The sequence below is a fragment of the Erythrolamprus reginae genome, chromosome 4 (assembly GCF_031021105.1).
Source record: "Erythrolamprus reginae isolate rEryReg1 chromosome 4, rEryReg1.hap1, whole genome shotgun sequence".
NCBI lineage: Eukaryota > Metazoa > Chordata > Lepidosauria > Squamata > Dipsadidae > Erythrolamprus > Erythrolamprus reginae.
In genome coordinates, this window is record NC_091953.1 from 29,316,454 (window position 1) to 29,334,837 (window position 18,384).

General features: G+C 42.3%; 1 protein-coding gene across 2 annotated transcripts in view; it reads right to left on the minus strand.

The window, feature by feature from the left end:
* The window catches only part of DCLK1 (doublecortin like kinase 1), a 201,131-nt gene that overhangs the window by 106,172 nt on the left and 76,575 nt on the right, over positions 1-18,384 (minus strand). For both annotated transcript variants that reach the window (XM_070751703.1, XM_070751704.1), the window contains exon 4: positions 16,220-16,319. In XM_070751703.1, coding sequence (XP_070607804.1) covers positions 16,220-16,319 — 100 coding nt within the window. The remainder of the gene's footprint in view (positions 1-16,219; positions 16,320-18,384) is intronic.

Here is an 18,384-nt window from a genome sequence, read left to right on the forward strand (position 1 = left end):
GAGTTCATTAAGTCTTTCCTGATACGTTTTATGCTTTAGACCTTCCACCATTCTTGTAGCCCTTCTTTGGACCCGTTCAATTTTGTCAATATCTTTTTGTAGGTGAGGTCTCCAGAACTGAACACAGTATTCCAAATGTGGTCTCACCAGCACTCTATATAAGGGCATCTTGCGTTTGATCAGTAGAATATATACACTTTTCCCAAACTGTACTGAAGCTAGTATTTTTTGAGTTTACACAACTGTTCAATAATATGTGTTTTGGTATTCCATAACACACCGTGGAAAATCAGTGTTGCAGTTTATTCAATAAAATATGATTAAATAATTTATCATAACCCATAAAGCTAATATTGTGCCAACAATAACAGTAATATGGCAACCACACTTTGCCATAAAATTATGGCACAGTATGATAAAACACTAATGGGCAAGACGCCATGGAATATTCAAGGCAGCTGTACTGCTTGACATGCTCCATAAATTGGTTTGTGGTTTTTATTGTTGAAGTTGACTTTTTCTCCTTATTGTGGTCCTCTCAAAAATTCAGGCTGATTTCTGAATATCATGTCTTCCTGATATACTTTCCAGCTCATGAAATTAAGCACTTTGCTTATTAGATAATAACTGGGTAGTGAGATATGACTCATCTTGGCAAAAGGTCAACAGGAAAACAGATCTGGCATCTCAAATGCCATTTCAAATCTAAATTGAATACAATTATATTGTTTCAATCGGCTCTTATACTCCATAAATATATATTTTTTTAATTCTTTAATATTATTATACACAGAGAGATATAGCAGACACAGTTCTCTCTCTGGAAGAAGATGAGGTCATATAAGGTTAACCAGCCAAGTAATGAAAGTACAAAGGAAGTGCCAAATTGTCCAAGAGCCAATAACATCTTATGTGGCAATCTTTCCAATTCACTTTGTTTTAGGAAAAGCATCAATCTCTCAACTACCCGCTTCTAACAAAATGTCAACATAGAAACTGGGTAACAATATAATCCTTGACAAACTTTTGAGAGATTAGAAAGAAAATACCTTCAGGATGACCTTTCCTATAGAATATACTAAAAAGAATATTAGTGAAAAAAAGTAAGCACAATATTATTATTATTATTATTATTATTATTATTATTATTATTATTATTATTTAGATTTGTATGCCTCCCCTCTCCGCAGACTCGGGGCGGCTCACAACAGTGACAAAAACAATATATACTGACAAATCTAATAATTAAAATCTAAGATAACAATTATACATTTAAAAATCTAAAAGCAAGGAACCCCAATGTAAAAAACATACCTACAGTCATATCATGCACTAGAACTACATAGGCAGGGGGAGATGTCTCAGTTCCCCCACGCTTGATGACAGAGGTGGGTTTTAAGGAGTTTACAAAAGGCAAGGAGGGTGGGGGCAATTCTAATCTCCGGGGGGAGTTGGTTCCAGAGGTCCGGGGCTGCCACAGAGAAGGCTCTTCCCCTGGGTCCCTCCAAACGACATATGCTCTATGCATGAACAAATTAAGGACAATAGTTTACTCCATTTTAGTAAATATATTATTTTTCAATTAAAACCTGTGTTTGCACAATGAGTAGTGCTTTGTATTGATGTCTTCTGTTGGCAAAGGTCTGGCCATCTTTTGGTCAATGATTTGGAAAATGATTTCCACAACCACAATTTAAAAATCAGAGTGTTGACACATTTAATTAAGCCAAAGAAGCAAACTAATAACATTATGGAATAGCATGAGGTATGACTTCAACCAAAGGCTTACATTCTTAAATTAGCCAATATATATCTCATGAAGTTAATGTATCTAATCTTTTTTGTGCATTCCCTTATACTGATATATGATCCTAGAGTTGGCTTACTCTAATGAAGGGGCATCAAACTCATGGTCCACGGGCCAGATGCATCATGTGCTGGTCACTCCAACCCCCAGTTTAGCGAGGGGAAAAAAGTCCCTATATGTCATGTGACAACAATGTGACAACATGAGTTTGACATCCCTGGTCTAATGTATGGCAGCAAAGAGTAAGGAGTATCTCTGCCTGATCAATTATTGCCAGAAGAAAGGCAATACTCATTAGAATGTGGTCCAACTGATGTGAAATATCAAGTACAGAACAGTAGACTTCACCTATTCCTTTCTCAAAACCAGCAGAATGTATTGCTTGAGATATTGAAGAAGCTGAGGAGACAGTGTTTCAAGTCTATCTTCAAACATGAACTCTTAGATGACTGTAGGCCAGTCATTGTCTCTCACCATAGTGTATGTCATGGAATTATTGTTGTGTGGAAAGACTGAAGAAATACATCTAACTTAATTTTCAACTGAAATTTTAGACTTGGTTTCATGTCGGTTAGTTAGCTGCCATGGGGAGTAGTACTTCACCTAGGCAGAAAAAACCCTGGACACACATACAACCTGGGAGAAACCCCTCTTAGCAGTAGCGACTGCAAAAGAGACCTCGGAGTCTTGGTGGACAATCAACTAAACATGAGCCAACAATGTGCAGCAGCAGCTAAAAAAGCCAACACAATCCTAAGCTGCATCAACAGGGGAATACACTCCAAGACCAGGAAAGTCTTAATACCACTCTACTACACCCTGGCCCGACCACACCTGGAGTACTGTATTCAGTTCTGGTCACCACACTTCAAAAGAGACAATGAAACTCTGGAGACGGTGCAAAAAAGAGCAACCAACATGATTAAGGGATTGGAAACCAAGACTTACGAAGAGAGACTGAGGGAACTGGGCATGGATAGCCTAGAGAAAAGGAGGACCAGAGCGGACATGATAGCAGTCTACAAGTATATGAGGGGATGTCACAGAGAGGAGGGGATCACTTTATTCTTCAGGGCACTAGAGGGCCGGACGAGGAACAACGGCTGGAAGCTGACCAAGGAGAGATTCAACATGGAGATAAGGAGGAACTTCCTGACGGTCAGAGCGATCAACCAATGGAACAACCTACCAGCAGACATTGTGAACTAAAACACTCTGGACATTTTTAAAAGAAGATTGAACTGCCACTTGACTGGTGTACTATAGGGTTCCTCAGGGCCGCCAATAGACGGGTATTACTGGGACTGCTGTCCCGGGCCCCGGACAAATTGGAAAATTGGGGGGCCCCAGGCCCCGGCCCCCGCCAAAAACTCCCCAACCCCGAAGAGAGCCTGAATAATGGGGGGGGCGGGCCCGGCGCTTCTGCTGCTGAGCCCAGTCTTCTCCCGGTGGCTTTCGACTCCTCCCGCCGAGGAGCTGCAAGGCTGGCCTCGGCTCCCCTTCCCTAAACCCCCGCCAGCCCCCTCCTTCCCTTCCCGCCCTGCCCTCCTTCCCCGAGGCGTCCCTTGCCCATCATCCCCTGCCGGCCAATGGGGCAGCGGGACTGCTAGATGGGCAGCTCTTCCGGCGAGGGTGGGCCTCCGCCCGCGCAGAAAGCATCCTCCCTCACACCCAGCGCCGGCCATGGGGGCTTCCGCCGCCGCCTTCCGCAAGGCCCCCAGAGGAGCCGCGTGGGTCTTCTCCTGGTGAGTCACCGCTCCCACTGACTCCCCTACCGCGGCGGCTCTTTCGTTTGAGAGCTCCGCACTGCGTCCCAGCCTTTTCTATATCCCTTGCCGGATGTATAGATGGATGGATGCATGGATGCATGGAAGGAGGGAGGGAGAGATGGATGGAGCGATGATAGCTAGCTAGCTAGATGGACAGAGAGATAGATAGATTAGTCTCCCTTCCTTTTCATTATTAGAAAAAAATATGTTACACATATAGGTAGAATATTTATATACAGTGAACCCTCGAGTTTCGCGTCCTCGAGCATCGCGAAAGGGCTATATCGCTAGTTTTCAACCCGGAAGTAAACTCCACCATCTGCGCATGCGTGCCCTTCCACGCATGCGTAGATGGTGGAGTTTCCCCGCCGGGCAGAGGCTTCCCTGGGTCTTCCCCCTCTTGCCCCGGTAAGACCCCAGCGGCGGCGCGAGCAACGGCGTGGGCTGGCGGGCGGCACGCGCGCGGAAACCCCAGCTCCGCTTCCCAGCTGGGAAGCGGAGCCGGCAACAGCGTGGGCGGGCGGGCGGCGCGCGCGAGCTTGGGGACACCCCAACTCCGCTTCCCAGCTGGGAAGCGGAGCTAGGGTGTACCCAAGCGCGCGCGCACCCCAGGCGTGAGCAACGGGGTGGGCGGGCGAAGGGCGGGCGGCAGTGGAAGTAAAAACACCATCTGCGCACGCGCAGATGGTGTTTTTACTTCCGCACCGCTACTTCGCGAAAAATCGATCATCGCTTGGGGTCCTGGAACGGAACCCTCGCGATGATCGAGGGTTCACTGTATATTATATATATTATATATCCCTTTTCATTCTTACGGATGGTATGCGTCGTCCACGATTTATATTTATTTTCACCCACATACGCACGCCCACACGCCGGACCTATTCAAACCCGAATTCAAGGGGCAGCGAGAGTGTAGGGGGGGGGGGAGATTTACAACCTGCAGCCGAGGCGTCCCGGGGACTTGCAGCAGGTGAGAATCGCCGCCGGAATTTCCAGCAAGACAAAAGAGAAAAAAAAGTTTCGCTTCGGAAGCGACCGGGAGTCTGTGCTTTTGACAGCCCCCCCACCCCCCGCTTCGTTTAGGGGCGTGGAGGAAATGCCGCCCGGGTGACAGGGGAGCCGATGGTAATCGCCCTTTTGATAGCTGGAGCAATTAAAAAGGGGAGGAGCTCCGGGCCAGGGAGGGGAAGGCGAGGGAGGGGTGCATGAAGGAATGCCTCCCTCCCTCCCTTCCTCCGGTATAAAAACCCAGGTGAAGCGTCGCAAGGGCTCCACGCGGGGTCTTCCGGCCCGGCCCACTCAGGAGCAAGAGAGGGACAGAGAGAAAGAAAGAGGGACAGAGAAAGAAAGAGAGGGACAGAGAGAAAGAGGGACAGAGAAAGAAAGAGAGGGACAGAGAGAAAGAAAGAGAGGGACAGAGAGAAAGAAAGAAAGAGAGGGACAGAGAGAAAGAAAGAGGGACAGAGAGAAAGAGAGGGACAGAGAGAAAGAAAGAGAGGGACAGAGAGAAAGAAAGAAAGAGGGACAGAGTGAAAGAAAGAGGGACAGAGAGAAAGAAAGAGAGGGACAGAGAGAAAGAAAGAGAGGGACAGAGAGAGAGAAAGAGGGACAGAGAAAGAAAGACAGGGACAGAGAGAAAGAGGGACAGAGAGAAAGAAAGAGAGGGACAGAGAGAAAGAAAGAGAGGGACAGAGAGAAAGAAAGAGGGACAGAGAGAAAGAGGGACAGAGAGAAAGAAAGAGAGGGACAGAGAGAAAGAAAGAGAGGGACAGAGAGAAAGAAAGAGGGACAGAGTGAAAGAAAGAGGGACAGAGAGAAAGAAAGAGAGGGACAGAGAGAAAGAAAGAGAGGGACAGAGAGAAAGAAAGAGGGACAGAGAAAGAAAGAGAGGGACAGAGAGAAAGAGGGACAGAGAGAAAGAAAGAGAGGGACAGAGAGAAAGAAAGAGAGGGACAGAGAGAAAGAAAGAGGGACAGAGTGAAAGAAAGAGGGACAGAGAGAAAGAAAGAGAGGGACAGAGAGAAAGAAAGAGAAGAGAGAGAGAAAGAAAGAGAGAGGGGGGAGAGAAAGGGAAAGATAGAGAGGGAGAGAGAAAGGAAGAAGAGAGATAGAAAGGGAGAGAGAGAGAGAAAGCAGGAGACAGAGAGAGGGAGAGAGAAAGAGGGAGAGATACAAAGAGTGAGTGAAAGAGAGAAGAGAGATAAAGAAAGAGAGAAAGAAAGAAAGAAAGAAAGAAAGAAAGAAAGAGAAAGAGAGGACAGAGAAAGAGAGAGAGAGAATTAGAAAGACAGAAGGACAGAGAGAAAGGGAGAGAGAGAGAAAGAGGAAGAATAAATATTAAATATTGTATTTGTTCCCATTTTGTTTTTTACTTTAAATAAGGTATGTGCAGTGTGCATAGAGATTTGTTCACACATTTTTTTAATAGTCCGGCCCTCCAACAGTCTGAGGGACAGTGAACTGGCCCCCTGTGTAAAAAGTTTGGGGACCCCTGATCTACACTGTTCAAAAAAATAAAGGAAACACTTAAACAACACAATATAACTCCAAGTAAATCAAACTTCTGTGAAATCAAACTGTCCACTTAGGAAGCAACACTGATTGACAACTTGGAGTTTATATTGTGTTGTTTAAGTGTTCCCTTCACTTTTTTTTGAGCAGTGTACTTTGAAATTAACTTGGATACCACGGGCTCGTTCAGACCTGCGTTCACCGATGGGCGTAAAAACTAGATCGAAAAGGATATTGAGATGTGAAGCAATATGAAATTGTATTTGGTTTTTTTTTAACAGCTCCTATTTTAATACCACTGATAACTACACAACCCCCTGGATAATTAGAATAGAATAACAGTGGGAAGGCACCTTGGAGGTCTTCTAGTCCAACCCCCTGCTTAGACAGGAATCCTACACTACTTCAGACAGATGATTTTTTTAAAAGAAGTAGTTATTATGTAAACATTAAAAAAATAAGATAGTACATAATCTATCATTTTACAATATACTTATTTGTTTGTTTAAATTTTGTATTTGCATTTTATAAGACAAGCAACAAAACAACACAACATAACAAACACCACCCCCGTCCCTTTTGAACTGTTATCCTCACAGTTCCTTCTTTATATAGTTATACGGCCTGTAACATCAGCGGTTATTATATGATTATTCTATAGTTCCAGTAAAACTAAGGTCAAGTTGTTGCTATCATAATCTTATGAATAAAGTTAATTCTGGGAACATCGGGTTTTATTTACAGCTATTTTCAGATGATTATCTAACATCTTAAAAACTTTTAAAAAGTAGTTTTAAAATGGCACGGGGGGGCCCCAGACACTTAGGCTGTATGGGGCCCCAAAATTCCTGATGGCTGCCCTGGGGTTCCTGCTTGGGCAGGGGGTTGAACTCGATGGCCTTCATGGTCCCTTTCAACTCTAACAATAAATAAATACTTTCAGGACTAATTTGGAAAGGGAACTCAAGAGAATAATCAACAAATTAGGATAGGTCAATAGCAGATAGAGGCAAATTCATCAAGACTGATTAACAAGCTAGTAGCAAAAAAATCAGCACTAGTAGAATTCTAGATAAAAATCACAGTCTATTAGATTGTCAATTCCCACATTCCTCTTATCTGAAACAATTCACTACTAACAACAAGCAGTACTAGTATATCTGCTATTCTGGTTTTTAAGTGTTTCTATTAAGGATAGTTGAAGACCTTGATGCTATGACATTTTGGGAAATTCAAAGGGTGGGCATAGTAGGACTGTTTCCTAGCAAAAGTTCGGTAAGACTGGATGGTTTGGAAACTTAACATTTACCCCCCCTAGAGCATTTTATTTATTCCCCCATGCGATTGAAACAGATTGGCTTCCACAACCAATTTTGGGCAGAGTTTGGTCACTTTTGCTTGTTATCTCAAGTCCAGGGAAATGTATGTGTGTGTGGGGGGGTGTTCTTTGGGTTTTTTTTGTTATCTATCTTTTACATCTTGGGTGGTTTGAGTATTTCCAGGTGCTGCTGTCCTTGACCCCATTGTCTAGGGGTGAGGATTTCATTGCCTTCTCACACAAATAATGAAAATCAACATGATTGTAAATTTGGCAATTTGACTAACAAGAAGCAGGTGGAGATCGTGCTGAAAGGAGGAGGCCAGTGGTCTGTTACATAAGGTGGGAAGTAAAATGGAACAAAAGTAGATTTGAACACTGTTTCTATATGTGGGGTTCCTTTCTGACCACAGCAGTTGCTGAAATTTGGTTATGTCTTCCTACTTCTTTAAAATTGTATTCATTTCATTCATTCCACTGCAACAATATCGCCAAAAAAGCTTCTAGAGTTGTTAACCTGATCCTACGCAGCTTCTGCTCAGGCAATCTCACACTACTCACATGAGCCTACAAAACTTTTGCCAGACCCATCCTAGACTACTGCTCATCTGTCTGGAACCCATACCACATCTCAGACATCAACACCCTTGAAAATGTCCAAAGATATTTCACCAGAAGAGTCCTTCACTCCTCCACTCGAAACAGAATATCCTACGAAAATAGACTAACAATCCTGGGCCTAGAAAGCCTAGAACTACATCGCCTAAAACACGATTTAAGTATTGCCCACAAGATCATATGCTGCAACGTCCGACCGGTCAATGACTACTTCAGCTTCAACCGCAACAACACAAGAGCACGCAACAGATTCAAACTTAATACGAACCGCTCCAAACTTGACTGTAAAAAATATGATTTCAACAATCGAGTTATCGAAGCGTGGAACTCATTACCAGACTCAATTGTGTCAACCCCTAACCCCCAACATTTGTCCCTTATTAAACTCTCCACGATTGACCTCTCCAGGTTCCTAAGAGACCAGTAAGGGGCGAACATAAGTGCACTGGTGTGCCTTTCGTCCCCTGTCCAATTGTCTTTCCTTTCTCTCACTTATCATATATATTCTCCTTCTTTCATATATTCCCTCCTCTAAGTTCACTTTTACCCTTATATATATATTACTACATGTCTATTTTTCTTCCTATGTATTTGTGTATTGGACAAATGAATAAATAAAATAGAATAAATAAAATTTGTGATTTTTTGTATTTTGTGAAGGGTAGAAGGCTGAGTTGACTTGGATAGAATTGTTGGCAGTCAGAAAAAATAGCCTCCAATACTACATTCCACCCACTGCGCCACCCCATAATTAGGAGCGGTTTGATTTCCAGACTTCCAGTGCTGTAAATCTATATTTTTAGTTATCATTTTGAATATACTAGAGGTAAAAGCATATTTTGAAATTTTGCTCTGCTGAATATTGCTGTTAGCACCCCGTAGTATAATTATTCTTCTGAAGTAGGAATGCAGAATCAAGCTAGCTAAAGCATTCCATGAGTCCATCCCATCTGAAGAGCATCAGTTTTGGGAAGATTTGCCAACCGCACTTCACAATTAATTATTTAAACGCCCTTCATGGTATTCAGAAAGTCAAGCCAAGTTCCATAAGGCAGCACTTTAGATTTATTACATATTCTCTCTGGAAAATAAAGCTTGAATTCTCCCAACTCTTTATTTCAATCCTAGTCTCCAAGTAACTCCTAGCTGTATACATTTTTATTCATTTTATTTTAGGTTATTAATCAATTTCAGTATTAATTGGTTTTGGATCAGTTTTCCAGCAAGGCTTTTGTACGTCTTCTCAGCTGCTGTATTGTACCTTTTGTTTTGCTTTTTTCAAAAGATCTTTCACCATTTAAAAAGCAGTTAATGAATATTAAGAAGGAATATATTATCCTCAAATGCCTCCAGGAAAGTTTTGCACTTTCTAAAAGCTAATGAATTATGGATTTTGAATAATTAAAGTTTTCTGTCCAAAAGATACTGTCATTAAAGAAAAAAATGGATTTTGAATAATTAAAGTTATTGTCAAAAAGATATTGCCATTGTAGAAAAATGACTGGACATTTTTGAAGAAAAAGCTGTTGTCATCCAGAGCTTTAGAATTAAGCCTAAGCAAGAAAGATAGGAGGATATCAATTGTTGTTTAACACAAAAACTCATTCAGGCGTAATTTTAATTCATTTAGTGATAAGACTTCTATTGTCTCCTTTTCAAACTAAAGAACAGAGGCAGATCTGAAACTTCAGATTCAGTGAAGAATAAAATGGAAGTTCAGTAAATGCAATCACAGAACAATATCCCCATATGTGATTTGTTTGGGCTCTGCGTTCTCCAGAGAAATTAGAAAGATTTTAGTCATAGGAAATAAGATAACAAATATGAATGATTAAGCATTGAGTCATGGTGCAATCTAAATTCTGTTACTGCATCTACGGTACTTTCCATGCAAAAAGTGTAGACTTCAATTGCCAACTTCTCTAGAAAGGACTGGGGAAAAAATCTTCATCTAAGACTCTGAAAAAACATTGTCAGACAATACACTACGAAATTGATTTCACCTAACTTCACTGTGCCATGTAATTAAAGTGCTGGCAACAAATCACCAGGCGTTTAAATGTGAATGACATGCTGTTGCAAAAATACATATACAGTGCATTCAGAAAGTATTCTGACCCCCCCCTTTACTTTTGCCAATTTTGTTATGCTGCAGTCTGATTCTACAGTTGATAAAATTCATTTTTTTCTCATTAATCTGCACCCCATTGTGACAAATTTTACAATTTTAGAATCTTCAATGCATCCACAAAGTGAAATTCTGTACCTAAATTGAAGTAAGAAGAGGGAAGGAATACTCCAGCCCTTTTTTTCTGATGCTAGATTGACAAAATTTGTCTCACTAGTCAAGTAAATTCATCCTTCAAAACTCAAAGATTACAGTACAGTGGTACCTCGAGATACGAGTTTAATTCGTTCCGGACCTGGGCTCTTAAGTCGAGCAGCTCTTATCTCGAACGACTTTTCCCCATAGGAATTAATGTAAATAATTTTAATTGGTTCCAGCCCTCAAAAAACTCACAAAGTTAGTCTAAATTATGCAGAAAGACATGTTTTTAATGAAGAAATGTACATGTACATATAAATGAATAATGAAGTTTCTTTCACTTAACTTGTAAACTTTCTTAAACTTTTAAATTTACATATGTTCAACTTCTCTGCCACCCAATCCTGTAGGACAGAGGTCCCCAACCCTTTTTGCACCAGGGACCGGCTTTAAGCGATCAAGAGAGGAATGGGTGAATGAATGGACGGAGGGTGGGAAGGAAGGAAGGAAAGAGGGAAGGGACAGGAACAGAGGAAGGAAGCAAGGAAACTTATGAAAGGGGAGAGTAAGAGAGGAATGAGTGAAGGGAGGGAGGGAAGAAGGTGGGAAGGAGAAAGAAAAGAAGAAATAGAGGAAGGGAAGGTAAAAGAGAGAAAGAAAAAGAGCAAGAAAGAAAGAAAGAAAGAAAGAAAGGGGGAAGGGACAGGAACAGAGGAAGGAAGCAAGGAAACTTATGAAAGGGGAGAGTAAGAGAGGAATGAGTGAAGGGAGGGAGGGAAGAAGGTGGGAAGGAGAAAGAAAAGAAGAAATAGAGGAAGGGAAGGTAAAAGAGAGAAAGAAAAAGAGCAAGAAAGCAAGCAAGCAAGCAAGCAAGCAAGCAAGAAAGAAAGAAAGAAAGAAAGAAAGAAAGAAAGAAAGAAAGGGGGAAGGGACAGGAACAGAGGAAGGAAGCAAGGAAACTTATGAAAGGGGAGAGTAAGAGAGGAATGAGTGAAGGGAGGGAGGGAGGGAGGGAAGAAGGTGGGAAGGAGAAAGAAAAGAAGAAATAGAGGAAGGGAAGGTAAAAGAGAGAAAGAAAAAGAGCAAGAAAGCTGCAAGCACCCCCCCCCCGAGCCCCTCAGGCCGGCTGCAACCTTTTAAAACACGTGCGCCGCTTCGCAGCTGTCTCCTGAAGCCGAACGCGGAAGTTAGCGTTTGGCTTCAGGAGACAGCTCCTTGGCGCTTGTATCTCGAATTTGGGCTTGTAAGTAGAACAAAAATATCTCTCCCCTCCCAGCTCTTATCTCGAGTTGCTCTTAAGTAGAGCAGCTCTTATGTCGGGGTTCCACTGTATTAGAAAAGAATTAAATAAATGAAATGACGTGTCACATGAAACTGGATATACAGTTATGGGTTGCTCCACCAAGGGGCAAAAGTTCTTACTCTTGTTATCAATATTTATTTATTTATTCGTTTGGCATGTGATGATAATTCAAGATAATTGGCTGAAAGCCTGAAAATCTTTTAGTTACAAAATAAAAGTGTCCTTAGACTGGAATAATTCCTTACATTACCATCCCATCTTAGACCTGAGTTATATCTGGATACCATCTTTGGCAACTATCAAATTAAATTAGTCAAGTTTTTGAGTTCACTGCTCTTGATATATAATCATTAAAATTATTATTATTTATTATTATTATTATTATTATTATTATTATTATTATTATTATTATTTATTAGATTTGTATGCCGCCCCTCTCTGCAGACTCGGGGCGGCTCAAATCAATAACAAAAAACAATGTAATATTTAAAAATATCTAAAACCCCTTATTTAAAAACTAGACATACACACAAACATACCATGCAGAAACAAAAATAGTTTAACAAAAATAGTTAAAAGCTACCCAAGTAGATCCCAGTCTTCTTCTTATTCTCTATATCATCCTTGGCATGCCTTTATATTGAAAAGGTGGGGGAAACACTTCAGAGTCCCATACTGCAGTGATTTTCAACCTTTTTTGAGCCGCAGCACATTTTTTACTTTTACAAAACCCTGGGGCTCATTGAGGGGGGGGAGCGGCTAAAAAAGGTTTGGACAAAAAAATTATCTCTCTCTCTCTTCCTTCCTTTCGCTCTATTTCTCTCTCCCTCCCTCTTTCTCTCGCTTCCTTCCTCTTTTTTCTCTCTCCATCCCTCTTTCTTTCTCTCTTCCTTCCTTCCTCTCTTTTTTGCTCTTTCTCTCTTCCTCCGTCCCTCCCTCTATGTCTTTCTCCCGCCTTCCCCCTCTCTTTCTCTTTCTTTCTCTCTCTCTTGCTCTCTTGCTCTTTCTCTCTTGCTTTCTTTCTCTCTTGTACTATCTCTCTCTTTCTTTCTTTCTTTCTCTCTCTCTTTCTTTCTTTCTCTCTTTCTCTCTTGCTTTCTTTCTCTCTTGTTCTCTCTCCCTCTCTCTTGCTTTCTTTCTCTCTCACTTTCTTTCTCTTTCTTTCTCTCTTTCTCTCTTTCTTTCTCTCTTGTTCTTTCTCGCTTGCTTTCTTTCTCACTCACTCTCTTTCTCGCTTGCTTTCTCTTTCTCTTGTTTTCTTTCTCTCCCTGAGCTTCGCGGCACACCTGACCATGTCTCATGGCACACTAGTATGCCACGACATACTGGTTGAAAAACACTGCCATACAGTGACTCATGTAATGGCTTGTTTGCCAGACCTGGTTACCAGCAAGATAATGCACTAATTAATCATCTTGTATTTGGTACAGGATAACAGGTTTCTGACATCTGAGAACTGACTCCCTTGTTAAAATCATCAATAATGTAGGGTATTTTTCATATGCCTAAGGATGGTTTTGCACCAAGAAGGTGCCTCCCCCTGATGCAAGGTGGTGAACAAACCAGCTTCCCAAACACAACCCAAAAAAGCTATTTAACCAACGTTCCATAAATCACAACAGATGGATCTTATTTCTTCTTCCTCTCTGCCTCAATAATCAAGGTTAGAAAAGCCTGGTGGTTAAACATGACACTTCTGATGTATTACATTCTGAAAAAGAAATAAGATTTTTCTGGCAACGTGACAGCTGCCAGTCAGAATATACCAAGAAATGTTGGCACTAGGCAAACTAGGCTCAAGATAGCAAATTAAGATGACATGAGATATTCAGATAGCTCTGTCTCAGAATAATCAGGTACTATTCATCTCTTTTAATAACAGCGTGTGTCTGTTGTACGGTAATTTGGTATAAATGTTGTGTGTATGTTATACAAATGTGACAGTTATGGATCTGCTTCCTAGGCTGCCTTTAATAACATAAACAAATCAAGGTTGGGATTCAAAAATTTCAGCAAGGGGTTCTCTGCCCGGTTGTTGGGTAGGGGTGGCCATGATGGGCATGGCCTATTTGGCCTTCTGCATCTTGGGAGAGGTGTTTTTGCCCTCCCTGGACTGCAGAGGCTTTCCTCAAGTGTCCGGGAAGGGAAAAACGGCCTCCCCAGGCTCCAGGGGTCCTCCTAGCAACCATTTTCTCCTCCCCAAGCCTCCATCATCATCATCATTATTATTTCAATACAACACAGCAAATGAGATCACTATGTTGGATTTCGTATTTCATCACCAGTCGGGCGCTTCTCAAGCTCCTAGGACTGCGTGATGTAGTGGCGAATTATGTTTGCCAATCCCAGTAAAGCGGCCTTTTGCAATTGACAGATGGAGATTTTGTCAATTCCAATGGTTTTCAAATGTCCGCTGAGATCCTTTGGCACTGCGCCCAGCGTGCCAAGTACCACTGGGACCACTTTCACTGGCTTATGCCAGAGTCATTGCAGCTCGATTTTTAGATCTTCGTATTTCACTAATTTCTCTAGCTGCTTCTCCTCAATTCTGCTGTCCCCTGGGATTGCGATGTCGATGATCCATACTTTCTTTTTCTCCACAATCAGGATGTCTGGTGTGTTATGCTTCAGAATTCGGTCAGTCTGAAGTCAGAAGTCCCACAGTAGTTTTGCTTGCTCATTTTCGACCACTTTTTCGGGATTATGATCCCACCAGTTCTTTGCCACAAGCGGCTCTTCACTGGTGGGGTGGGGTGGGCAGGGCCAGACAGGAGTGCAATTTATTATTATTATTATTATTATTATTATTATTATTATTATTATTATTTGTATGCCGACCTTCTCCAAAGACTCGGGGAAGTATGCCCTGCACTTACCTGCATCCAAAATGGGCCATGTGGAGACTCCTGGGAAGGGCAGGGTGCAGTGGCGGCCAGCAGCTGGTGCAGTCAGGTGCTCCAGCCCGATAGAAAATTCTGGGATGCGCATGTAGCCGCACATCCCTGATCCACCCCCGCACAGCAACACATGACATTTGGCTTCTGCACATGTGCAGCAAGTGAAATCTTGTGTGAAGACGCTCGTGCAAGCGAGATTTCAGTGATTTTTGCCAATATTTTCTTTTCCACATGCGCAGAAGCCAAAATCTCAGCAAAAATAGCAAAAATCTCACTGGCACACACATCCTCATGTGAGATTTGCTTGTTGCGCATGCGCAGAAGCCAAATATCATGCTGATGGGTACACATGTGCTCAATGGACATGTGCACGCCTGCGATGACCTCAGAGAGTACACCGGCAGTGCCGAAGACAAGCGGCCCTTCACTGGCGGGGTGGGGTGGGCAGGGCCAGACAGGAGTGCGATTTGGGGGTTCTCCAAACTGCATAGAATCTTAGCTAGAGATTCTCTCAAACCCCTGCGGACCCCCAGCAGCCCACTCCTGAAACAAACTTTTAAGATGTAATATTGGCAAAGCTTGATCAAATAACATTGTCCAACACCCTACTTCCACAATGGCAGGTATTCCTGTTATAGATTCTAACCCCCCTCTGTAAATATAGAAACCACAATAGAGCAGTCATCCTAACTGGCATTATTAAACAATGTCATTAAATAATTTTGTCTTCATTTTTTAGCTATCGTAAAGAACCTTGTACATTTTTTGATTTGCTGAAATTTCAAGTCTCTGAACCAAACTCCTCCCCCAACAAAGTAATCTCATTAGCTACCTTAATAGGTAGAAGTTAAAGTCCACATATCTGGCACCTATCCAGGCTGGAAAAGACTGGTGTGTACTTTTGAACCAAAAATCTTGGGATCAGCCCTATGATTGTCTTTGACACAATCTTTCTGGCTTCACTTAATTAATATCTATTGGTAAGGACTTTGAAAGTAACATAGCATAATTATAGTAATAGGGCTTAATATAATTCTATCCATTCCAAAATAAAATAATATGTGTAGCTCAGAATTCAATTGTGGAGTCCTTGGCACTCTCTGAGTTTAGCAGTTTGCTTGCAGAATCATGAAAGGGAGATGAGTAGCATTATAAATTTAAGCAAAAAATAAATTTAATAATAAATACAATATACAATACAATACAAATTAATGCCAATGAGTGTAGCATCTGCTGCCTGTTTATACAGAGTAGCTTGCTAGACTAGAACACATCCCCTCCTCACATAAATGGACATCAGCCATGGAATCCAGGAAGTGATCACCTTGGCGTCCTTAGCAACCTGCCGGTATACGTGACGTCAAAGCTCCACCCCCGTAATCTCTTCATGGGAGGGATTCCCCAGTTCCTCTTCTGCCTCCCTCCCATCCTCCCAACTGGCCGACTGCTCCCCGGTGTTCGCCTTCCTCCTGAACTAAATCACGAATTTTAAAAAATATTCAGGTTCGGGTCCGGCATGCCGAACACCACAAAATTCGGTACGGACCCGAATCGTGCCCTACTCACTAACACTGATGATATTACCTACTTTGGTAATGAAACATCTCCAAGCAAGCAACCAAGTGCAGAAAGCACCACGAACTTTATATCATCGTTCATAAGGAAATAATAGGGAAATGTCATAAAATTGCTATCTTATATTATAATGAACAATTATATTTCCTTACCACTTTCATCTAGCAAGAAGTCATCCTGGTAGCGAAATTTTTCAGGGCCACATGCAATAAATATGTCTTCCTCACCAAAAAAATCCTGAAGGCACACCACCTGCAATATGAAAATCATGTAATTATTGCAAGACATGCTATGCACCAAATATTACATTAAAATATTTTATTGCACAAGACCTCCAAACTCTTCTCTATCCCCTTTCCCTTCGTTTACATTGGAAAAGTCTGAAGCTGGAGGTTTCACCTCTTCATGAAGAAAGTGGCAGGATTCCAAGCAATAAAAGAAGATGTTTTAAGGCAGACTAATTCTTCAAAAATATTTTTGGAGCCAAAGGTAAAGTGCAGCAAAGTGCTAATAATTACCATTTTGTTTCATAAGGAATGTATTTTTAAAGTAAAATTAACTAAACAATGCCGCTTGGCGGGACCAGGGGAAGAGCCTTCTCTGTGGCGGCCCCGGCCCTCTGGAACCAACTCCCCCCAGAGATTAGAATTGCCCCCACCCTCCTTGCCTTTCGTAAGCTACTTAAAACCCACCTCTGCCGCCAGGCATGGGGGAATTGAGATACTCTTTCCCCCTAGGCCTTTACAATTTTATGCATGGTATATGTGTATGTATGTTTGGTTTTTATAATAATGGGTTTTTAATTGTTTTTAGTATTGGATTATTATTGCATGTTGTCTGGTTTTTGCTGTTAGCCGCCCCGAGTCTCCGGAGAGGGGTGGCATACAAATCCAATCAATCAATCAATCAATCAATCATCAATCAATCAATCAATCAATCAATCAACAAAATGAGAGTGGCTAAGCACCTGCCAAGTCAATCATCCACTAACTGAAATCAAAGTCTAGTGCAGTGATGGCGAACCTTTTTTGGTTCACGTGCCCAAAAGATGTGTGTATGCAAGCATGCGTGCATGTGCCCACACCCATTCCCTTCCCCCATGCATGAGCATCCCTCACACTGCCCCCAATGCATGCACACAATTCCCCCTATCCCTGCGCATTCGCACAGGCCTTACTGAAGCCTGGGACGGTGAAAAAATGGCCAAATGGGCAAACCAGAAGTTCGGAAAAACTGACTTCTGTTTTGCTCGTTGTGCTGTTTTTTTGCACTCCGCAGCCTTTGGGGAATCTTCCTGAAGCCTCTAGAGTGCAAAAGAGCACAACGGGCAAACTGGAAGTCCATTTTTCCAAACTTCCGGTTTGCCGTTTGGGCAGCTTTTTGCACTCTGGGGCATAAGGGAAGCTTCCCTGAAGCCTCCAGAAGGCGAAATTACTTTCCCCAAGGCTGAAAATCAGCTGGCTAGCATACAGATGAACGCTAGAGCTGACAGGGCAACGCCTCGCATGCCCTCTGATATGGCTACGCATGCCACCTGTAGCACGCGTGCCATAGGTAGGCCATCATGGGTCTAGTGCAGTGATGGGCTCCTACGGGTACGGTCAGGTACGCAGTACCGGTAGCAAAATTTTGGTCAGGTAAGGGCTCTGGGTATGTTTTTCCTATCACAGTAAATGAGGTTCAATGTGTATAATTTAAGAAGAGCTATGTGTGTGTGTGTCTATATACACATACAGTTTATATAGTAGATAATGTATATTTTTGTGTGCCTGTGTGTAATACGTATATACACATATGGCATATATACATAGAATTAAAGAGTACAGTGGTACCTCAACATACGAGTCTAATTCGTTCCAGACCCGAGCTCGTATGTCAATCAACTCGTATCTTGAACGAATGCCTTTAGACTTTGTTTTTCGTGCCGAGATAACTGGAAGCATGGAATTATTGCGCCACCTAGTGGAAGCTCGGCTCGTATCGCGAATTTGAGCTCAGGTGTCGAACAGAAATTTTGCTCGCGTCTTGGCTTGTAACTTGGAATACTTGCATGTGGAGCAGCTCGTATCTAAAGGTACTACTGTATATTTTGAATGCTCAGTAATAGTAAATAGAGAGGGAAAATGTATCTCTTTGAGTTGAGGATAGGCCAGGCACCCTAACCCAAACCCTTGATGTGAGTGACGTCATGTTGGCCACCTTTAAGCCAGTCACATGACCTTTAAGCCACCCCCCCAGTCACATAATTGTCAAACCACTCCCACCAGGTCACATGGCTGGAAGCCACACCCACAAAATAAGCCACGCCCACAGTGTG